Source organism: Salvelinus sp. IW2-2015, linkage group LG15 (genome assembly GCF_002910315.2).
Source record: "Salvelinus sp. IW2-2015 linkage group LG15, ASM291031v2, whole genome shotgun sequence".
Taxonomy (NCBI): Eukaryota; Metazoa; Chordata; class Actinopteri; order Salmoniformes; family Salmonidae; genus Salvelinus; species Salvelinus sp. IW2-2015.
Genome location: NC_036855.1, coordinates 51,875,484 through 51,899,661, shown reverse-complemented (window position 1 = coordinate 51,899,661; position 24,178 = coordinate 51,875,484). Strand labels below are relative to the sequence as shown.

The following is a 24,178-nucleotide window of genomic DNA, read 5'->3' as shown; positions in this document are numbered from 1 at the left end:
CTGTGTAATTAATCTTGAGAAGTTAAAGTGAATTCTAGGCTACTGGATTAAAGTATAGCCATCCACTCGTCGTTATAATATAGCAACAACCGTATTAAATTAGGCTATACTAATTAAATCCGGTTTGCCATTGCTCAATCAGGGGGAGCGTTCCATTATTTCACTAAATGCGAAGGGTACAAGTCATGTGTAATTCAAACCAGCTCTGGCACAGGAGAATATCTGTCTTTGTTGGACTTGGTCAACTAGCACACATAACAGATTTACCCCTCTGTTATCTGATTTTGACCGAGGGTTTCCGATGGTTAGTGTGCACTCGTGGTCAATTGACGAACTCCTCAGTGGACTGTGAAATGGAGGCTACATAGAAGTTAAACAGTAATTTAGAGCAAATATTCTCATTCATGAAAATGCAGCCGAGGACCTACATTTCAAAGCGCAGTATGCCAGATCAGGTAGTATTAAACTGTGTGGACGGTCGAGACAACATCTCTCGGTGAGTAGTTTATTCCAGTAGGCCAATATTTGTCAAAATACATGTTTTGAATTTTTCATCAAACTGAAGTCTAACTTTATTCATAACATTATGATTTGACCGACTAAACGGGAGACTACTTGAATATTACTGACTAACCACTACAGACCGTGCTTTGCCTAAAATAAATAGACTAATTCTGTAAACCAGATTATTCTTCACTCAGTGGTCCATGTCATGATACTCACTAGGTGGCGCACAATACCACATTATCAATTTTAAATTCAAAAGCGTCTTCGTGAGCGTTGTGGGCTTGATGGAGTCTTACCTTGACACATGCAATTGGTTGGTGAAGTTCGCGCTAATGACGTCTTCAAAGATTACAAGTATGTTGGATAGAAAAGGCTTTGCTTTTGCGCACTTTTACGCGTTGAATTGGGTGCACTGCGCAGTTGCCTTCGTTATTTGCACGGAGGCTAGCTGTCTTCTCGTCTGTTCAGGGCGATAGATGTTGATGGTGAGTAGGGGAGCATAGGCTGGTTAACGAGATGAGATGGGAGCCTTAACTCTTTTACAGCTACATTTAATTGTAGGCATACCGAAAAGGAAAAGTCATATTGCCATGCTGATGTTGTCTTTTACTTCAGATCAGTATGCCTTATAAGTCAGTATCATGCCCATAGTCTCACACAGGCTCCTGTCCTCTGATGATCGAATGGCGACAAAAACGTTGTGTTTACTGGTTGGTAGACCTCGCGAATTGTTTGCTCCAGACCTCTTAGTAAGAGTCAGTTGGCGTGCCTCGACCAATGGCCTCAGCAACAGTGAATTGAAGGCCTGCACTGCAATCCTGTGCTGTGACCTGATGGTGACATTTGAGAGAACGCCTTCATGCTTTGGATGAGTGAGTAATGTTCATTGCACTGCTTGAGTCACAGTTTAAACTAGGCTCTCTTGCCCGGCCGAAATGTCTGGTGAAAGACTTTAGAAAAATGATGTCATGCTGAAATGAATCCATGGCTTTTGTGTGACGCGCAGTGCAGAGGATGTGACATTCATAGGCCTACTGATGTACAGCACTATTGACCTATGTGGTCATCCTGATGTCCCATCAAATGAGAGTTGTTTCCTCTGCTAATGCACTCACTGGCAGGCAACTTCCATCCGTTATTATACATATATTGCAGTTTTATTGTAACATAGGGTAACATAGGGTAACGTGGCGTTGGTCCTGTTGCCCAAGATTTATTGAGGCCACTCCTCTTGGGGCTCATTCAAAAATACTGTCTTACAAATATAAATAATCTGAGAGAAAAGAGTAGAGCATTTAAAGGATACCATCGTCCCTCCAMAAACTGCAGATGGATTTTGTGCATAGGATGCACAGCTATTGTAGTGCATTGGGAAAACTGCAAAACAAGTTGACACACACAGAGTAATGTCATTGGCTGRATAATATGCATGTGTTAGTTTGAGTCATGTTCTAGTTCCAAGGAAGTAGGCTTAACCATCATCTAAAGCTCCAAGGAAATTTGTTTGTGCATGAAATAAGGGAAGCGGTCCGTGGCCTCCACTGTTCGTGCTGAAATGGTGACCATCGGCCCCATGATTAAAGGTCCATGTCATTTCCTAAATGCCCCAGGACAGAAAGCATTACACCGCATGGAAGTGAAAGAGGGGGGAGTCTTTTCAGCACCTTTTGAAGTACTTTGTCTTTATAGGCAAACATCTGGAGGATCTCAAACAGACAGCCCCCTCTCCCTCTCTTTCTCTCTCTCTTTCTCTCATACATATTTTAAGCACACATTTTAAGATTCTGGTAGGATGTATGCATTTGTACCTAGTTGGTGTTTTGCATTCTGACCCAAAGCCTGTTTGGTTGTTTTATCTCTGTAATGTTTTGAGCTTTATCATCAGGTGGAATACTGTGGGACTGTTAATCTTAGCCGATATCCTAGCCGACCTCAGGATCAACAGTAAATACATCCGATTCCTATCAGGTCGAAACACACACCACCCATAAGGTTTGCACCGCAGTGACGAGCGCGGGATGCGGCTCGAACACGTACCTCAATCCAATTATCCCATTATCCGAAATGACAAATCAAGAAGATTGAAATACTGCTCGTTTTTAATGAATCTGCATTTTTCCCCTCGTCCTCGCGCTAGTAAATGCTAGAGCTAGCCTAGCATGTGGACGAAAAAGGCAGTTTAATAAAAAAATAAGCAATATTTTAATCTTCTTGATTTGCCATTTTGGATAATGGGATCATTATGAGTACAGTAACATCTTCCATCCCTGGATTGAGGTGCGTTTTGGAGCCATATCCCGCGCTCGTCACTGCGGTGCAAACATTATGGGTGGAATGCATTTCGACTTGAAGAAAGATACTGAACGTAAAGGCAAGTTTTGGCTAATTCAATCCATAGACTTAGCCATTTAGAACAAAAATATACACATTTCCATTACTCGGTGTCGCAGTACATTCAAGTGAGACACTATCAAGGTTTTACTGTGTTACACTGAAACAGTATGTGATATAATAATACGTCTCTGAAATGGGCAACAGCGTGACACACCCTGGCTCTGATGCCCTCCTATGTGCCGAGTTCTGCCAACCACACTCGGTCTGCCAAAGATATGCCGCCTATTATCATGGCTGAATGAAGCTAAACCCAGGCTTACGCTGAGGAGCCAGTCACCTGATAGTACACCAGGTGTTTATTAACACAAACGGTTGTTTGCATGTGGTTTAGACCAGGTGTGGCTATTTGAATTTCCTTGCGTCTGGCTGGTGTGCTTCAGCGCCTCGCTGTTATATTTTGCCAATTAACAGTGTCATAGTGCCATAGATCAAAAACTCCACTCATTGATGTCTTGAGAGAAGTTAGTACATCCGAAGCATCTATATTGTGGTTGACTAGCAGGGAATAATGCAACCGTAGACAAATTAAAACGACCACCAGAAACATTTCCATTACATCCTCTCTGCCGCTGCGTTTATGAGGGATAGATAGCCCCACACAATCTCATTTTGTTTTGACAGTAGAGAACAATTGAGCCCCGTCCCGCTTCATCCATCTCCTCTCATTGCCCCCTTTTCCCCCCAGAGATGATCCAGTCTCACTGGTGTTAAAGACTCAGGCTTCGCTTGTGTTTGCCGGCTGGATAAAGCAGCAAAACCCTATAAGCTGGGGCTTAGGAGGCGCGATACCCATGGAATCCAGGGACTCTGTGAGGGGGCCTAGATAACTAAGTGCTCAAGGTGCCCCTGCCAGTCAGCAACACGCCTGGCCCCATCCCACTGCAGCATGATGTTTTAATCATTCTTTACAACTGCTATCTACACGGATGGCTTTAGACACTGTTGATGATCTTGGAGTTAAAAAGACTGATTTGTGTGTATAATGTGTATTTTGGGGGTGCATGTGTGCAGTTGTCAGTCTTAAATAGCTTTTGGCAGTGAAAAACAGTTTGTGGCGATTGTTTGTGCCGTTCACAATTCCGCAACTTCACTTTTTATTTTGCGTTTTTTTTTGCTAAATACATTTTTTGTTTGACTATTTATTTAACAAAGACTTTGATACTCTACCTCACATCACATGCCTTGTGTCAGTTCCCCAGTGTGGAACCCCTCGTATTCACTGAACTCTGTTAGGGCAGTGGGACAAAATCACATTGGAAATGTAGAATGGCTGCCTTCATCGTTACATAGCACCATCGGACAACCATGCAATTACCCATCTCTGTTATTGAACGAATCGTTGCAAGTTTCCCTGGCTGTCTCGGTGAAGAAAGAAATGTTGGCCCATGGGTTGATGGATGTTTATTTGGTTGACAGACAATAGAGTCAAGGCAGATAGATGGTGTGTAGACACTATTTTTAGGGATTGTTTACAATCCTTAAACATTGAAGCCTCAGTTTACTGGAGCAGAAAGCTGTCATTCTTTCAGGCAAAGACAAGGCTCCATTTAGCTCGAGCTACCCAGTGGACAGAAATACATGTGTATTGAGTGGCCACACCTGTCTCGCTCTTCCAAGGCTATTTTTCTTTGAGGCATTTATCAAAATGGACAGTTCAACAAAGAAATAACTTGGAATTGACGTAACTTGCTTTCCTCTCCTCAGTTTGACAAATGTATTTCTGGTTTCGCCATTGAATAATGTGTATTGTAGTGCGGTAGATAAAATAGAATTTGATGTAACTTTAATTTGGAATTCTGTGCGTTAGAGCCACTGGAATTCTGAACTGCTATGTTATCACACTTCTTTCCAAAACCTTTCAGTCAAATTATTGCACAATTGATGTTGTCAGAAACAAGTATTTCATCTGTGAAGACTTTTTCCAACAAGGGTTCAGACAGGAAGGAGTCATTTTACAACATTGGGAGTTTTATTAACTTCAAATTTAAGTTAGGCATTAGTCATGTGCACAGCACATACGTCAAGATATTTAACAAGACCTGTATAAAACTACAGATAATAAAGACGATGAGTAAGAAGACCACAGGACTCAAAGCACTTGTTACTTGAGACCCAAGGGCCCTCCAATGGATGCAGAAACAGCACAGCAGTGGAAGAAATAGGCGCCCAGAGGAGACAATAGATAATGAACAATTTAACACGGAAACATGCTCATTATTCTGCATTTGAAGTTCTTGTCTCTGTGCCGTCTCATCGGATCGATTCAGGGATAGATTTAAATGTCTGAACAATTGTTCAAACTCTCATGTCTACACGGCGCACTTCTCAGATCATTGTGTTTGTGTTGCTTGTACACTTGTGTTGTGTTGCTTGTACACTTGCTGCATAAGCAAATGAGGTGACTCTACTGGGGTTGGAACCAGGTCAATGGGAGAGGTCACAGAATATTTGCCAGTGACTTCTCAGTGTTTTTGTAAACATTATGGTGAGCCATGCAAAACAGTCTGTTGGGGAACGTTTGGCACAGCTGTGGCAAAGGAAAATAGTTATGGGATTGGCAGTGCAGCCTGAGGTCTCGGGTGACTAAATAATATTACCAACAGGTGTTCTGAGCATCCAGGTCATATGTGACAATATTAAGTTAGGTACAGCATTGGAGAGCTCTCTGACCAGTCGGTCTAAGGAGCTGGATGGTATGCAAGAGCATCATAGTCTTGACTCATTTTGGCTGCCATGTGCTTGTGTCTTTTTGAAGGGCAAGACGGGATCCAGGTTAGGATTGTTTTACGGGAGACCTAGACTTCTACAGCAGGTGTTTGGAAATGGACACCGAGAGTTCACCAACAACACCCTGAGATATTTGCTGGAGCCTCGGCCATTCTATTTTTTACTACTACCCAGTGAGATGCATTTAGAAAAGATATTTGCTGTGTCAAAAGTTACGCCTCTTTAGATTTCTCAGGACTTGGACGCTATTGTTACTTTTGTTATATTGAATATAAAACAATGGGCCTTCGCTTCCAGTTTGAGTTGTCTAAAACCAGTACTGTACATTGTAAACTGCCATGGTATGTGGAATGTTGAACCTGAGATGGAACCCTCTCAGAAGAGAATGAACACCATCGTACAATCTAGAACTATTCTAATAGTCCCAGTCGGTACTAGATAGAACGTTGCAGCACTGCCCGCTTGTGGGGAAAACAACCAGTGGTTACATAGGTTGCCCTATTGGCTCAGAGTAAAAACGTTACCTTTTTCAAATGCAGTTTTCTTGTTGTCTGCTTGTTTTAGTCAAAACAACATTTACGAGAAGTATAACATGCCTAAAGATAACTTTTCAACATTGCCAGCTTCCTAGTGTCCTCACTACTTAAAAAAAAAACATAACATTGTAGGTCTTCCCTTATGCCCCTTTTCATGACAGTGCTAGCAGCCACGCGAGTGAGTGGTAGCTAGCTAACATTAGCCAAGACCAACAACACAAACAAACGGACTATACAGCTACAAGTAATGAGTGGAGTTACAAACGGACTATATTAAACAAGTTAAATGTCTTAGCTGTGATTTAAATGTTTTCCACACACCTAGCTACGTGTAGCCTACTTGGACACCGGGTCCCCAGATTTCCCCCTCTCCCACGCCGAATAGCCTGAAGCCACAGCACAGGGTTCTTCTCGCAGGCTCTATTACCCTACGTGGGAGCATTGCGAACCGTAGGTCAGGATTTTTTMACCTGGTTACATTGAAGAACACAGCAGCTTTTCGTCATTGTAAAAAAACGACGACGAAGTTGCCTCTTTTACAATGGGGGTCAATAGGAAAGAATGTTGTTTTTCCCCAATTTGTGGCCGAGGGAATTCCTTATTACGTGAATGCCGACTGGGACTACAGACAGAGAGAGAGACACCCTCTGGCATGGGCCATCTCCTGGTCAATCCCCTTCATCGTTGAATGAATGTTCCCAAAGGAGGAATAACAGACTTTTTGAAGCAGCATCACTATGCTCCGCCAGTTACCAGGGGTTATATTTACAAAATATATAAAGAAAAATATAGGGTTACTGGTTAAGCATATAGTGCGGTCTAACAGCTGTCTGTAAATATTCCCACCATGATCATCCTTTCTAAAAGTAAATCACAGGGTAAAGATAGCTCAAACGTGACAAGGCGCAACTGGGACGAAATGGCTGCCTGAACTTCTGCCTATGGCATGGTGCTCCGAGAAGAGATTGGGGCTAATCTCAAACTGGTTCAATAAAATTACTTCAGGACAAACTCTATAAATTTTTTTTGGGGGTGGGGTTTGTTGGTTATGTGAGGTAGAGGATAGATAACAAGGAAAGTTTGGCAATGGGAAGAAATAGGCGGCGATACATGTCTCCCCCCAAAAATAATGTATAGCTTTTCGGTGTACCAACTGGGGGAAAACATAACCTTTGACAATCTTTACATTATCTTGCCTTCTTTTTTTGCACTCAGTGAGGAGCTCTGATGCTGAACTTGTGATGATTTCAATGAATCCTTTTGAGATCCATATATCCTCCATACTGCTGAGGACTTTGATTTTTTACTTCCCATCATAAAAGCTGTATGTTAAAGAGCCATGGCTATGGTTTCTGCCTTGTGTGTCAGCACACTGACCTTGCCTTTAAACTCTCAAATTCTCTGCTTATACAATGTCAAGAAGATGCCTCTCTCTGTCCAGAGTCTTATAGATGTGACAAAGATTGACTGCAGAAAAGTTCAAAGTTCAACCCCCTGGCAGAGCTAAAAACAGATTTGAGAGGGTAGGACTTCACCGTGGCTCTTTCTGTAACCAGTAGCAAGCTGATACTGTTTCAATTAGACTCCAAAGCCATACAAAGAGTCCTGCCATTGGACAATTGCTTCTGCTTCTAAAACCAATAATTTGATCTAATTTCACTTGTTTGAACTTCGGTCTAAGACTTTAAAGTTATTTCCATAGAAGAAAAAGAATATAAAAGTATCCTTTGCTCTGTCGCTGTAGAATATTTTGTCTATAAACAATTCAAAGAAAAGCATAATTCAACAAAGGAATCTCACTTACCCAAACACTTAATAGCAGCAGACTTCTGATAAATTAAAAAYAAAWWAAAWAAATGTGTTGATTTCTGAAATTCCCCCTGAAGTGAGGACCTGTTTCCCCCAAATACAAAATTGTTTTTCATAATAAATAAACAGATATACAAACGTATACATACAATTTCAACGGGATGATACACTTAGTCTTGCATAAAACTCCAGTTGAAAGTGCATCATTTTGAGTCCCCCTCACCCCACATTGAGGTTAAGTCTATTTCTGAGTGACTCAGATTCTTGGCAAGAAATGCGTCACCGTCATGGCTGGTGACACTCGGTTTCCTCTTTTTGTTTTACCAGTCTTGCTTAGTCCAATGTACATCGTCGGGTATGCCACCGATTCGTAAGCATTGTAATTATTTGCCAGGAGAGTTTCTTTGAATTTGCACTCGTTGTTGTAATGAACCTAAAACAGAAGATTAGAAAGATGTTTAATTATAATTATAGGCTATATGTTTAGTGTGAGCAGTATAATGGCATAGACGTGACCTAGACGTGACCCACTTTGTGGATATTGAAACTTGACAAAATATTTGATTATGTCTCTTAACAGTTATATTCCATATATCCTTAATGAATGACATAGGGGTAGGCTAGTCCATTTGACTGCTTGGTTTTGTCTTTGATGTTGATGCTTTTGTGTGGTAGGGATAACCGGGGCAGGTGATAAAACCGATTCTGTAAGAGCCGCAATCGAACTATTTAACTATCCCATCAAGAACATTCATGAATGTGCTGTGTTGTGGGGTCTATAGGCAGTGTGTGTGCGTCGTCTTTTTGGCCAGTTCATCTTTACTCTGGGAAGGACAGTAGGTGCATGTGGTGGCTGGCAATGCTAAGAATGGAATGTGCAGTCTGAATGATCTACTGCGCTACCGTTCCTGGGTTTATCCGGCCCACAATGAAAACACGGCCAGGCACTGGAAACATGCCATAACCTAGTCCAACAACGTGACACGGAAAGGAGCTGCCGGGGGTGCTGTGGTGTATGTAGCAGAGGAAGTGGTCGCTACAGCTCAAGTGGTAGCATGTCATCGAGTAGGCTACGGATAAGAACATCTACCGGCGGAAATCAACCGTAAATCCTCTCGTGCACTCACAGATCCGTACAGCTTCCCTTTGCTGTTCATGGCCACGAATAGACCGCGTTGGACGCCAAAGATTGTCACAACTCCTCTCTCTACTGGAGATATCTCAAGGAGACCTGGAAAGAAGAAAACAAATAGTCTTGTATGTGGTTCACAAGCAACTTAAACTTCAATATCACTCGTCAGTTGATTTCGCTCATGTTCCCGAGATAAGAAAACCAACTTTTTCAAATTGTGCAAGCATGGCGTTCCTCCCAAGAAGAGGCTTGTAACGTCACTGTGTCCAATTTAGAAAGCCTTGTATAAGGCTAAAGTGCAAGTGAATTTATAAAACCCAAATAATCAGTTTGGTATGGGTGTACATAATATCATAAATGGAATAATTCAACTATATTAGCAATTGTGAATTTAACATATTCAATGAAATTTCCAACAAAAGTACTGTTTTTCTATGTATTTTTACTTCGGCAGCATCTGTTAAAATTAATAGTACGTGTGGGGGAAATATTGTGGGAGGATGAGGAGAATCGCTGGCTCTTTACAATTTTAAAGGCGTGCCTTGTAGTGGCTATATTTGTTGCACATCCGCATCTTGTTGCGAAAGTACTTGTAACCAATTTAAAAGGGAATATGTTGGGTAGTATTCCCTGACAATTTGAAATGTATATAGAGGAAACAGATCAAGTGGTAGCTGGGTACTTTTTACCTTTTTATGGTTGAAATGTTTACCCCAGGTCCCGTTTGCCCTGGTAATCGGCCAGTTTGGGAAGTTGTTGCGGCCTCTAGAAGTGCAAGTGAATAGAAAACACCAGTATCATTAATATCTGTAATATTGTGGCAATGCTGCAGCCACTTGCTTGCTCTATATACTTGAAATTATCAGTAAAAATCTGTAGACAATTCAATATTCTATGTTTTGAATAGTCACTTTTAATGTCTTGCCAACTGGTTATTTCATTGCTCTGCCCCATCAACCTTACCCATGAATATCTCAGTTATCGTATTGACGAGATATCTTGTTGTAATTACAATTATTTTGAAGATCAATGTATCCACAACTACAACAACATTTTCAGTAACGGTTACAGAAATGTTTACTTCTATGGCTTTTTACTTGCTATCACCCTTGGTTGAATGCATGACCTGTAAGTTGTTTATGGACAGAGCAAGCATTGTTATAGCATGTTATGGACAAGAGCATTTATTCCGCTGAAGGAACTAAATGTAAAAATGAAAACTTGCAAAGAACACTGGGTAATATGCTCGCTGCATTGGGTATTTCAGTGAATATTACTGTAAAGTGTATTTACAGTAATATTTTTGGTACCATAAATGGAATAACAGTAGCTGTACTGTAAAATAAATTACAGTAACTACTGGCCCATTGCTGCCAGTAAATGACTGTACTTTTCTCAGGAAATGTTTGACAGTGCATTAACAAACATTGGACACATCATTTGTTTACAGATTCAGGTCATCAAGCACGCCTATGGACCTCTGATGCCTTTTCTTGTGCCTTTTTTGTTAAAAGTGATCAAACTGAAGCATCATATGTCTTTTGGAGTCCAGAAGGATGTCTGATCCCTTTTTTAAATTTAGTGTTTTTATGGTGACTAGAACTGTTCAAACAGAATCTATGTAATGTATCTCGCTTGAATTGTCATGTCATGGTCTAAATAGGCCAAGGGAACACAAACACAACCTTTAAATTCACAGCAGACCGTTCGATATAGGCGATAGGGGCGTTTTGTCACATTATGTCGTTGAGAAGTTCAGGATCATATTTTGCAATGACAACTGTTAGACATTAAATGTTTGTATTATTTGTGTTGCAAATGTAATCGAATATGACTGTCTCGAGGCGGACCATTAATTGACACGCAAGGCCAAGGGGTTAATTTACGTAACATATGGGTTTATCTCGTCCTAACTTTAGGACGTATTGGATCTTGGCTTGGTTCCTAGAAATCTCTGATTTCAAACACTGGTTTCAGAGTGGAAAGCACCCCCACGTCATTTTAGCCTCCAGATGTTCCAACGCATGCCCACCTTATTCGCTCCTTTGACACAAGACACTTAGCTATTTATTTAATAGGAGCATCGCTTTTTAGATGCTAGCATAGCACTGCAGTGTCACCGATGCCACAGACACATATTTCATCAGCAGTGAAATAAGAATCACATTCTAATCCTGCAATCAAGTCCTATCTATTCCACTTTCAAATTAAACACATTGGTGAGGCATTTTCAAACCGTGCCAAGAGACCCCTGCCCCGACACTGACCCTATCACATAATATGCCATATATTCATATCGCGATAATATGTTTATGAAGACACAATCTAGCAGTCACTTCAAATAAGTATAGGCTAATTGGAATACACAAGTGGCACATAAAAACGTGTGTTTTTATACATAATGTTTGGGGGCGTAAGTCACTAATATTTTTTTTATAGTTGATTGCATGAAATATGTTATGAAATATTGGATTTCATTTTATGAATAGCCTAGGCCTATTCTAATACCAATGGCTCGCACGGGAACGAGCTATAAGTGCATGGAATGCCAGGCAGGCCAGAGATCAGGTTGGGATTGACAGCACAAGAGGCATATGCAACTAATGCGAGAAGGCAGTCTAATGCGTGAAAAGTCGAAATAATCACGTTGAACTTACTGTAACGGTTTTCACTGTGCACTCCTGTTATTCTCCCATCGGGTGAAACTTGAATTGAAACCCAATTCCTACATTGCAATAAAGGCGTCGTAGCCGGTTTTAATGCCCATAAGATAGTCGCTGTCCCGGTTTATCTCTCTCTTCTCCCCAGGGATCCGAGCCAAGGACCGCGAGTAGAGTGTCTCCCAGTGTCGTTCCATTGTGCCATTCAGCCTGCCAGGGAAGGGGGCACAACGCACCAAACTAGTCAACAGTCCCAAGACCAATATTGGTAAGAGGGCCGATTGAAAAGCCATCCTTGCCAACACTGCAGTAGCCTACAGTGTTTGTTGAGGGAGTTTAAGGGACTAAAAATATCACCCCAGTGCCGGCCTTTACGTTGAACTCCGAATAAGAAAAAGCGAACGAATGAAAAAAAGCAACGAAAGACGCTCATTCCAAGACAAAGATGAGTTCCGGTTGGTGCGACATCTATTATTTCTTGGTATGACTGTCCTCTCGGAGGTAACGTGTGTAGATTCGAGTCGAACTTGTATAAGTTGAGAAGTGTTGGCCGTCCTAGCAAGCGCGGCTCAGCCATGCCGCTTTTCCCTCGCCGACGATATTTATATCTGCTGCGAAATTACATCACGCACTACCTACTGCATCACGGGACAGTATTCTAAGCGACTTTAAACAGACGGATCCCTCATAATGTACATGCTGTGCCAAGGGAGGGGGGCGTTTAACAAATGTCAAAACTAGACTTGCCCAGATAACAAAACGACATTTGCCAGTGTTCACTCATATTGAAAAGAGCAAGACTGCGGGAAGTTGTCTATACAATGTCCTTATCTAATAGTGAAAATTAGAATAAAGACGTTGTAATAGGGTTTCATTGTGTAAAGCTTCTTTCATTATCGGACTGAAATGAAATAATTTATGTATGGGAGGATGTAAAATAGGAAATAGCTAAGTTTACTGACTGCGGTGTCAGACAGGAGACAGTTCTATAAATGAACAATAACAGGAAAAAACAAAAGTTGAATTCATCGAATTGAAAACACTAATTTAAGACTGGCAGAAAAAAATGACCCCGGTTCTTAAAGAGAACAATGGTGAGACTAAATAGAATATGAAAAGCATGATAAGGAGATGTTCCGACTGATAATCTGCGCAGTGAAAATAGTGGCACAGAAAAGCCATTCACGACTTCAGTTTTCTTTGCCTGCCTTGTGGAGGATATCGCGACAATGTGAGTCATTAGGCTATTGCTGGCTCTAGCGTTGCCATAGTTATAATAACACCAATAAAGTGTAGACTAACATCGCTGATAATGATAAACAATTATTATTCAATTTACGAACACATTTGAGAATGTGGACAATGCAGAATGTTTGGTCACGTTTCATGTGGTCCATAAGCTTAGTGAATAATTTTTGGGAAAAAAGGTTTGTGTTATAAAAGTGTTTTTCTTGTTTTCAGTTACTGCGTTCGTCTGTGTCCAAATAATGCCCAAATTCCATCCGTGGCAGTCTGCATGAACTGTCTACTATAAGCCACCCATTTTGCTTCTACAATACATACGTTACTTACATCTCTACACGTTGGTGAGATGGATTGGAGGAAACAATATTTTCATTAGGCTAGTCAAAACTGTTAGGTAAAATATGTTTAATATTGAGTGCGCACTGGTTCCATATAGGGTTGTGAACAGTAAGTACCCTCGTTCATTTCTGATTAAAAAAATAGTTTTTTTTTGCTTTTTCGTGTATCTCTAATAACACACTGAGATCGCTATGCTTAGAGAAAGAAACAAATAGACTATCCCTTGGAAATCGTTGGTACGTTTACAGGCGCTCCCCCCCAGTCACAAAATGATGATTCTCATGAAAACTTTTCCTCATGTTCACGGTTGGGTAATTCTCAATGTATAGGCTAATAACATCCCCCCCCCCCCCTACTCTATGCTGCAAATTGGAACTTTGAATGCAGTCAGATCTTGGAGTCGTACCCCGAGTTGCTCAACCTTTAGCTCGGCGACCCCTCTCTCCTGGGTTCGCTAGTTCACTACACGCTGCCTGCTGATGACACAGAAGACGCGTCTTTTTCAGTCGGTTCATTTGATCTTTTTCTGTGTCTCACAAGTGGGCTGTTTGTTCTCTGCCTTATGGATCATCAAAAAGATCGGGAGTGACATTTGTTGTTGCGTTGGCAGCGATCACTGAGGTACACCATGGATTGTGACTCGTTACCATTGTACACATCCAGTACAACTTTGGTCTATTTGTACACGTTTGAGCATCGATTCTGGAGGTTTTCCCCCCATGTCAACTGAGCTTCAGGCCTATACTTTCCCCTGGTTCCGTTTTGGATGGGAAATAAACTATTGTGTAAATAAAGCAGACATCAAAAAGCTTTTCATCACAAAGCTTGGACAAAAATCGGACAACCCAAACAAATGTTTTAATAATTGATTTAATAACTTGCAGACTTTTTCAAGCAAATATAACGGACTTACACGGTTTCTAACTGTCCTTTGCAGATGCAAGTTATTTGCCATACTTCTTCAACAAGTGACGTTTTTCCTTTCATGTAGTGCTGTGGTGCTGCTCTCCATGGTACTGTAATTTGTATCCGCATTTTTAAGTAGGCTACACATCGCGCTGCATAGGGATTCGCTATCAATGGGTAACGTTTTGTTTGACTTTTTTTTAACTGTRTTCGTGTTAGTTGTTCGGTTGCTCAATATTTTTTCCCTACTGATATTTGACTGAATACATTCTCGACGTTTCTGTCTTGATAGCTTGAGGTTACTCCACATCTAAGCCTGTAACTTTTGAGCATGTCTTTAAATAAGGACACCATTAATGTGTAAAGAGGATGTTTGCATCAGACCTTGAATACGACAGCACTTTCATCGTGGTTGTAGCCTGTTTTGCTCCAAATCTATTGTTCTCTTCACTCAATCTCTCCTGGTCAGCAAGGCAATCGACAAGTGTCTATGATGTCTGCCTCTGCTTTCGCCCTTTATCTGACGATTTCGAGGGACACCGTACACTTAAATTGCCCTCAAGTCTGCACGTGAAAACCCACCCCTTGTCCCCTTACAAAAGACAGCTGGCAGAGAGCTATAGTGTATTATGCAAGGGATTGTTCACAGTTCCACTCACTCAACTTTAAACCTTTTGTTTTTGTTGTAATCGGCATTTATACATTATAAATGTGCGAGCTTTAAAGGACATTGACCCAACCGCATGCAACTGTGATCTATACACTGAAATTGTAGGCTATGCGTTGATAAACTGTGATAGTCACACTTCAGTGTTTCGAGTTAAGATGTTGCTGTTACCCATAACTGCACATTAAACAAACCGATACAAACCGTAGAAGCTATACACTTGATACCCCTATTTGAAATCTATTTTGTTAAAAGGAACACGATGACAACATTTTAGTATGCTCTAGGTCTAGGAGTATGCATTTTGCATAGTGCACATGACCTAAAGTCATACTTGACTGTATTTTATGAGTAAAATCATTCAAAGCGGTATTCGATTTGTTGAATATTTCCTCAATGCTGAAACTGAGCATTTCCCCAATTTGTTAATTTGAATATCACCCACTTGATGATTTTTCAAGTTTGATTTGGCCAGTGTCAATCTTTTTGCCTATAAAGGGAMAAATCATCCTGGTTTGATCTTCTATGATGCTTACTACTAGCGGTTACTGCTGATACCAAACTCGAGGACCTATATCACGTGGGTTGCGTAAGCTAGGCTAACTGGCAGGAGGTGAACAAATCAGCCATTTCAGTGGCTATCATTTCTTTATAGTTTTAGTTCTGCTGGTGAAAGAACATTTTAAAGTTAATGTCACTAATTGTGTAAAATGTATTTACCAAAACAATGGTAACAATTTTCCTATAGACTCAGGGGTGGATGTTTTCCAGGTAGGCCACGTCACTTTTATTTTAAAGTGAATAGATCAATAGGCCTTTGAAGTAGGCCTATCACTCTTGTGGGATAGAAGTCGTGATTTTAACTTTTGCTCATTATTTCACGGCATCTTATAAGTACTTCCTGACGCGCAACAAATATTATTTGAGACCGAGTCTCACACAATTTGGAAATTGTGTCTATATTTATATAAGCACAATTTAGTTCACATCAACATGTCACTACTCAGTCAAGTTATTTGACCACTAGGAAGATGCTCAACAAATCAAATATTTGAAAACCAAAACAGTGAAATGTCTCTTTGGCTGAGAGGTCATGGTCAGCAATGCAGACGGCCTGCACAGGACGGTGACAAAAGCCTCCCACAGGTTCTGTGAAGATTGAATTCCTGGCCACACCAATTCGGCAGGCATGAGGGCCTGTCTCCTGTTGGCGAGACAATGAATACCTGCTATTTTAATTTGGTGGGACATCTTTGACCGGTTTGTTAAGATTACATGTTCAAACAACAATAGCAGCAACGATAATAGTAGCTTATTGAAATTCTTCGATTTCATCTTTGCATCTTCATCACTCCTTTTTATCATTATTTTGACGATTGCTTGGTTATTATATTGAATTTGCTCAAATGATGACTTGCTGTTCATAAGATCATTATTMATTGATATAGGTCACATTTCGTGTCGTATACGCGTATATAAGCGTTTGATGTTTCAAAGGAAAAGTATTTGCACTCCATATATTTGCTGAAAAATCCAGATTGGTGCCACATTGATGTGCATTGTTTCATTTTGTAAAACGTTGAATGTAAATTTTTCACGTTATAAACGTTTGGGCTAATAATAAATTGCAACAAAATATATATTTTGTAATTTTCTGTAAAGCGTTTGTATTATTAGGAAACCACTAGCCTAACGTCCTACCCCTAGGGTGCAGTGTCTACAAGTTAACACAATAGATGCTGTCCATAGATGGGAAAGGGGAGTCTGCTTCCTTACCTGTGATAGCCTGTGGCTTATCCCGCCGTCTGCCGTAGTTGTGGAATAAAAGGCCTTCAATTGCTGGATGTCATTACAGGTTTTACCGCGTCGACTGTGGGAGGGGACGTTTGCTAGCGCGCTAATGAGCATCTCCCCTTGACATGGCGACACATCATTGTGTTGTGCGGGTCAACAAAAGTCGCCCGGTCGAGACGCAAACTCTTAACTACTGAGCTTTTGTTTACTTGCTTAATGCCACTGAACTAAGAGCGCCATGTGCCTGAATAGATGTTCTGCGGGAGCACGGAGGGGAACAGGAGAAAAACATGATCTGTGTGGGAATATGCAGAAGGGGCCAAGCTGCATGGTAGCCTCAATTTCTACAATTTAAATCAGTTTGAACTAYATCAGTTTTAACTCCTGATTTTTGTATGCTTCCTATTAGGTTGAATGAACATGTCCCATAAAGCCGATATCAACATTTAWTTGGAGGGTATCAACCATTCATTTTACATTTTTGTACTTTGTTTGTGGGCCGGGTGTAATTGTGGGTCTAAAATATAGGTCTAGCGAATAACCAAGTTGCAGTTATCATGGCAGACTAGGCTACAACCTTTACATGCAAATTAAATGAATCCTGTCTCTTTATTTTCCTCTTAAAAAATGCCAGTGGGTCACACATTGATGATGGGTTAATTATACTGAACAAAAATATAAACGCAACATGTAAAGTGTRGGTCCCATGTTTCATGAGCTGAAATAAYATATCCCAGAAATGTTKTATATGAACAAAYAGCTTGCTTCTCTCAAATGTTGTGCACAAATTTGTATACATCCCTGTTAGTGAGCATTTCTCCTTTGCCAAGATAATCCATCCACCTGACAGGTGTGACATATCAATAAGCTGATTTAACAGCATGATTACACAGGTGCACCTTGTGCAGGGTACAATAAAAGGCCACTCTAAGATGTGCAGTTTTGTCACACAACACAATGCCACAGATGTTTTGAGGGTGCGTGCAATTGGCATGCCGACTGCAGGAATGTCCACCAGAGCTGTTGCCAGATAATGTCATGTTAATTTCTCTACCATAAGCCGCCTCCAACGTAATTTTAGAGAATTTGGCAGTACGTCCAATCAGCCTCACAACCGCAGGCCACGTGTAACCACTCCAGCCCAGGACTTCCACATCAGGCTTCTTCACCTGCGGGATCATCTGAGACCAACCACCTGGACAGCTGGTGAAACTGAGGAGTATTTCTGTCTGWAATTAAGCCCTTTTGTGGGGAAAAACTCATTCTGATTGGCTGGGCCTGGCTTCCCAGTAGGTGGGCCTATGGTTGTTCCCCTGCTCAGTCATGTGAAATCCATAGATATGGGCCTAATACATTTATTTCAATTGACTGATTTCCTTATATGAACTGTAACTCAATGAAATTGTTGCATGTTGCGTTTTTATATTTTTGTTCAGMATATATAATTCTCGTCTAATGCTCTCCTGGGAAATATATATTTTCGTCAGCCAGTGGATATTAGGCTACATCAGAATGTAGATTTTATTGTCCGGCTGATAAATGCATGTCTTTGTAGGGTGACTGCTTAGCCTAGGCCCTAGTCATTAGGAGATGAAGATATGATGATTTGTCCCATCAGATTAGACGAGATGCAGCTGAGAGTTGAAAATAAGACAGCGMGCGGGGAAAGACAAAGGCTAATTCAAGTACTTCCACTTATCCGAAGTCCCACATTCCTGTTAAGTAATATTAGAGTTTGGCATTCATAACAAACTATAGCAACGTGTTACATTTTCTATCACACCGTTTCTTTTTCAGGAGGGATTGCCTTGTTTATTGGATCTGAGGCTTTGGTCGACACAGTTTCCCAGGTTCCCCCAGAGACGTTCTATTGTCATGCTCAGGAAGCTTTCAGAACCTCAAGGTATAGGATAACACTTCTTTTATATACTCCTATAGATTTAGCAACGCACAGTCAGTGGTTGGTTGCTAGGTTCAGTTTTTCATATAAACTTTAATTGAACATTCAATGACCAGATTCAGTGCTTGGAAAAAAAATTTAAACGCTCAATTTGAGAAAAATATCTTACTGTATCCCTAACACTTTCTCTCTCATTAAAACGGGTGCAGTCACTCTGAATGGGTGAGAAGGGTACAGTACAGCACAGAAGGGATTGGTTCCCCTGAGAGAGTTCCATTCTGCTGGAAGGACATGAGAGCCATTCTACTTCGGGACTGTGGGATCACACTATTGGGGATGATGGAGGCAAGCTACAAGGTCTTGGTACTTAAAAATTWAAGAAACAACCATTCAGCTTTTAAAATGTACATGTTGACATCAGTAGCCTATATTATTTTGAAACTGTAAAAAATCACCTTACCTTGACAGAAGTAACTCAGATGCTAAAATTAGACCTCCCTCTTAACCCCAGAATCCTTTTAAAACACAATGTTCACAGGTTAAACATTTCCATATGACATTAATCCAAATACTTAATAGTTTATTGTTTACATGTTACAGTGTTCACTATAGCCTCATGACTCAACATTCACCATGAAATAATTGATTGGTGGTGAGAAAAATCATGACAATTACATATTTGTGTTACATTTGTGTTAACATGGAGTGGAACAAAGCTGTATTCCCCCATGCTCTGAACAGAACGGCAATCTATGAGTGACATGGAAGGCCAAAGCTAGGTCAGAACTGACAGAGATGAACCCAACCTGGGGTGAAGTGCAAAACATGGTCATGGGCAGGAAAAGACAGTCTGCTGAGTGTGGTCTCATGCCCCAAAAATTGACATAGAGGATTCGGTAAGTAAATTTGATGTAWTTTGTCTGTTCAGTTGTACTAGCTAGTTACACCAATTTACAATTTTTTGTTATGTTTGACAAGCCAGATTGACCATTTTGTTTTGACAATATCTCTCGTTTGAGTGAGGGGCACGCCTGGTTGGTTACAACAAAGTAAAAAATAATAACATTGGTAAATGTAGAAACAATCTCATCAATAACTTAAAAAACACAGGTACCAAATAAATATTCATATCATTAGTAATATACAAAGTACTTCTCGCAGTTTACAGACAGACTATCACATCAGTACATTTCAAAATAAATGTGTTCCCATGTTTTACTTGTTTTCTTTTTATGTTAGTATGAAAAAGTGCTTTGCTGTATTTCTATTTCTCTGGAGCATACCACCTCCTTGGTATCTGTAAGAACTTGAATGATGGAGCATACCACCTCCTTTGGTATCTGTAAGAACTTGAATGATGGAGCATACCACCTCCTTGGTATCTGTAAGAACTTGAATGATGGAGCCTACCACCTCCTTGGTATATGTAAGCACTTGAATGATGGAGCATACCACCTCCTTGGTATATGTAAGCACTTGAATGATGGCGCATAAGACCTCCTTAGCATCTGTACTAAGTTGAATAACTTGAATGATGTCCAGTTCTTACTCTCACTCATTTTCCAAAATTAAAGCTGCTGATAAATGAAACTGATATTAAAAATAACTGTACACCTATAAACATACATTATTTATGATCTTTAAAAAGTTCCACAAGAACACAAAAACAACGTGTCTTTTTCCAGGTAATACAACAGTTGGAAGATATCCAGCTGTCTTGACCTTAGTTGCATTCACACGTGTATGTACAAAACAAAGACAAAACGTATCATCCTTTCATACTTGTGTATTGGTAGCTCTAACTTCAGATATATGTGCCTAACTCGAATTCCCAGGCAAATCTTGTGTTGGTATTGCAATAGTTGTGGGGGATGGTTTGAGTTGCATGTATCCCAAGCAAGGATTTTGGCTGGAGCTTGTACAACAAAGTATAGTTTGCTGCCACTGACTGATCCAAGTATCTAAGGCAGATATTTCAGTAAGTTCGTTTCTGGTCAGTTTCATGTGCCGTGAACTGGTGTTCCTTAGCGGAGAAATAGGGCCTACTGCTCTCAGACAGTGGCTAGTGTCAGTCAGTCAGTCACCAGGCCTCTTGGTTCTACCCTTTCTTCCCCTGGCCCGGTGTCTCCGTCTCCGGTGCTCAGCCCGGCCCATAGGGGGGGGACTCTGCTGTCCAGCTGGGTGCCTTTGGCTGTCACGGAGCTTTCGCACCATCTCATGGTCCTTATTGCCTAGCACTCGAGGCAGGAAAAGGGAGGCTTTGTCAGTGCTCCGCGTCTTAAAACCCCTCCTTGGCCGGCCTTTCCCATTGATGGACACATACCACTGCCTCTTGGCACTGGCTCGTCGTTTGCCACTGCCACCCCCTGCAGGGGGCTGCAGGGTGGAGTGGTGTCTAGAAGCATAGGTGTTGTAGCCCAGCTCATGAATCCGCTCCAGGAACTCACACTCCTGGTTGAACACATCCTGAAAGATACATTTTTTATTTATTTAACCTTTCATCATGGTCAACCTTTCATCATTGTCAGTCAGTCCTTTCATTAATCCTTAATGTATGGCCCTGGACCAATGCTCAAATAGACCTGAATCTATGAGATCACAATTTCACATGATTACTGCAAAAGCTATTCAATTAGGCCTCCTTGATTCACTGACATCTACACACACACACGTTTGTTTTGCTATTCTTGTGAGGACCAAACAATTGATTCCCATTCAAAATACTATTTTTCCCTAACCCTAATTCTACCCAAACCCCTAAGCTAATTTAAAGATGTTTTTCCTTGTGGGGACCAGTGATTTCCCCCCCCCCCCCCCCCCCCCCACTTGTGAGGACTTCTGGTCCCTACAAAGAAGTAAAACCAAAAACACAGACACCCACACACACACATTCCATTTGATTGATCATATTGCCTTGCAGTGATGATGGGCTACTTCAAACTCTTGAGAACTAGAGCAGTGACCAATTAGTTGGAGCAGTCGCACAAGCCTGACGTAAGAGAGGTTGTTTAGGGAAATCCCTACAGTTTTGGTGCAGTTTTACGCAAGATAAACACCACAGTGGCTAGATGGATTCAAATAGCTCTCCTTGTTACCCGAATCCTCTAAATGCATATCTAAATATCTTGGCAAATGTGACATAACACTTACCGAGGCGTATAGACGTCCTTTATCATTCATGGCCAGATATCTCCCGGAAAATATCCCCTTTATCGCTACCACTCCAACATCAACTGCTGTGATCTCCATGATGCCTGAGAAGATGAGACCAAATGTTATGCATTGATGCATTCTGAGGAATATTTACATCCAGCTATAGTAGACTATAGGAGTAGTAGTACTGTCCTTCATGACGCTATCATTTTTGATGACATGCAGTGGCTTCGCAGCTCTTGGGCTCAATTACGCACAGAAAAACGTTGGGTTTATCTGGATAATAAACGTTACGGATGTAAAAATGTGTCGGATGTAAAAATACAACGATCATGAAATGTTAATAAAATAGGCCGTACTGTATCTTTTTTTAAATTGTTGGTTGAAATGTCATCACAAAAGTCAATTTGCGCGCAAATAATTTGGATAAATTAAAAGCCAATTGGATGTTTAGAAGATTGAAAAATATTACGTTTGGGTTTATTTGCTCTATCCTCATCCATTGATTAGTCTATGTAGGGTATTCYGTGGTTTCGGATAATCGTCATTGATTGGATAAATACATCCGCTTACGACCCAGCTATTGTCTCTCATAGTGTGTTAATTCTGATGTTCATATGGAAATAGGCCTCATTTTAGTGTTTGGCTAATGGGCGCTCTGTTGTCTGATAAGTGACTAGGCCTAAGTGTTTAAATAAAACAGAGAACAAGTGTCCTCTGGTCACGTTTTCAAAGATATACAAACATGATTACACTGCCCAAGTCAAAGAGGAAACCCACTCAGTATACCAATTATCTGTGAACGCAGTAATTTTAACGCTGATGAAGTAGCCTGGAGGCAGTTTACGTGGGGAACAGTGGGAAGTGATCCGTTTGGTAAAGATTGCTTCACAAGTATGCTTCACAAGCTTACCTACCGGTGTTGTCGTCTATATGATCTACTGTACCACATAGGCTAATACTGTTTTATAGAGAGCATGCCTAACCTATTTTAAACCAATGTTGTCCCACAGAGGCACATATACACTTTACGGTCACCGCTTTAGCTATAGGTATCAAGATATACACACACTTTTCTACATCTTTAATGAAAAAAGTGGGAGCCAAATGTAGGCTATAGGCTACTACCTTAATACAGCTATGAATGAAAATCTAGTTCAAATCGCATGGAATGATACTTCCAGCGCCACACAATTAAAACATAAATTATTACATTCAACAGATATTTKCTTTATAATTAAGTTATTCAAATGCGTATAAAGACTGTTCTTTAACCACATGAGATCTTCAATATAAAACGAAATATATACGCTCTTAGAAAAAAAGGTTCCGGATAGAACCAAAAGGGTTATATTGCTTGCTTCATGTATTATGGTACCCCTAAAGGTTATATATAGAACCCTTTTGTAGGGTTATTTGATCAGAACCCTTGGGTTCCATAGGGTTTTATATGGAACCAATTTCGGTTCTTGGTAGAACCTTAAGGGGTGCCATATATGAAGAAAGCATATAACCATGTTTGGTTCTACCCATAACCTATTTTTCTAAGTGTAGGCTACACATATATAAAGGAAATACACAATTAATTATAGCCTATACTTACTTAATTGGTTGTTTTCCTCAAGAGAACCGTCTATTTTCCCGCTTGGATGTATTTGCAAATGATATTTAGTTGCACAGTAAAGTTTTCTGCATCTTGGTGCTCCTCCGAGGTGCTCGTAGACTCCACCGCGTCCCCCAGCATCTCTCCGCTGCCTTGGGTCACACGCCTGGCCAATGGCACAAGGCGCCCCTGAAGTCCTAGCAAGCCTCGGAGACAGATAATCCTGCTTGCTTTGGTCCAAGAAACTCAGCAACAACAGGAGCTGAATTATAACCATTGTGGCATGGCTGTATATCGTAAGATTCTGGCAAGAATGGATAGAAATGGCATCCGGGGTCCCATTAAAGAGTTGGCGTTTGGCTTTGCTGTAGTGTCGGCAAAACGCAATGATCCTGCCCACGAAACATTGGCAAGTAGAAGTGCTCCTCTGCAGTCTCTTTATCTGAAGTGATTTGGTGAAGCCGTGGTCATCGATTAGAGCCGGCGCGTTGACAACAGTGTGGTGTCGTCCTGGCGTTGTCGTCACCTTTGCTCTCCCTACAGAGGACTGCAAAAACTTCTGGATCCTACAAGGAGCCTATCGTGAGATTTCGCTGATCGACAGCGTCCACAGATATAAAAGAACCTTCCAGTGACAATAGCCTGAACTCCGACCAATTGATACAAAGGAAAGGGGGAGGCAAGGTATCAGCCTTGTGTGAATCAAGAGAGTGCAGCGTGGATAAAATTACACAGTGGCTTATTGCGGAAAACCGCATTTCAAAGAGCGTGCCATCTGATGGCAGGGTTTTCCTCTGAACTCCTCT

At 41.0% G+C, this 24,178-nt stretch overlaps 2 protein-coding genes and 1 long non-coding RNA gene across 4 annotated transcripts; 1 reads left to right on the top strand and 2 right to left on the bottom strand.

Moving 5' to 3' along the window:
- The first annotated feature begins 123 nt into the window (after positions 1-123).
- On the top strand, positions 124-19,475 carry LOC111974801 (uncharacterized). Its single transcript, XR_002878724.2, has 3 exons — positions 124-496; positions 18,514-18,619; positions 18,826-19,475. It is a non-coding gene; the product is annotated as an uncharacterized lncRNA (long non-coding RNA).
- On the bottom strand, positions 4,849-12,375 carry LOC111974798 (fibroblast growth factor 4B-like). Its single transcript, XM_024002804.2, is given in 5 exon segments — positions 4,849-8,406; positions 9,101-9,204; positions 11,763-11,819; positions 11,822-11,858; positions 11,861-12,375. Coding segments are annotated over 5 exon segments (573 nt in total). The 5' UTR covers positions 12,059-12,375; the 3' UTR covers positions 4,849-8,229.
- Positions 19,180-23,947, bottom strand: fgf3 (fibroblast growth factor 3). Of its 2 annotated transcripts, XR_011481057.1 has the most exons (4): positions 23,373-23,737; positions 21,767-21,870; positions 19,988-21,082; positions 19,180-19,944 (listed from the first exon to the last, which is right to left on the bottom strand). XR_011481057.1 is itself a non-coding variant. In XM_024002805.1 (3 exons), exons 1-3 carry the CDS (start codon positions 23,647-23,649, stop codon positions 20,693-20,695), a joined length of 771 nt encoding a protein of 256 aa, XP_023858573.1. In that variant the 5' UTR covers positions 23,650-23,947; the 3' UTR covers positions 19,180-20,692. The 2 variants fall into 2 exon arrangements, 1 of the variants encoding a protein (XP_023858573.1); XM_024002805.1 differs by having other exon boundaries at positions 19,180-21,082; positions 23,373-23,947.
- Positions 23,948-24,178: the final 231 nt, after the last annotated feature.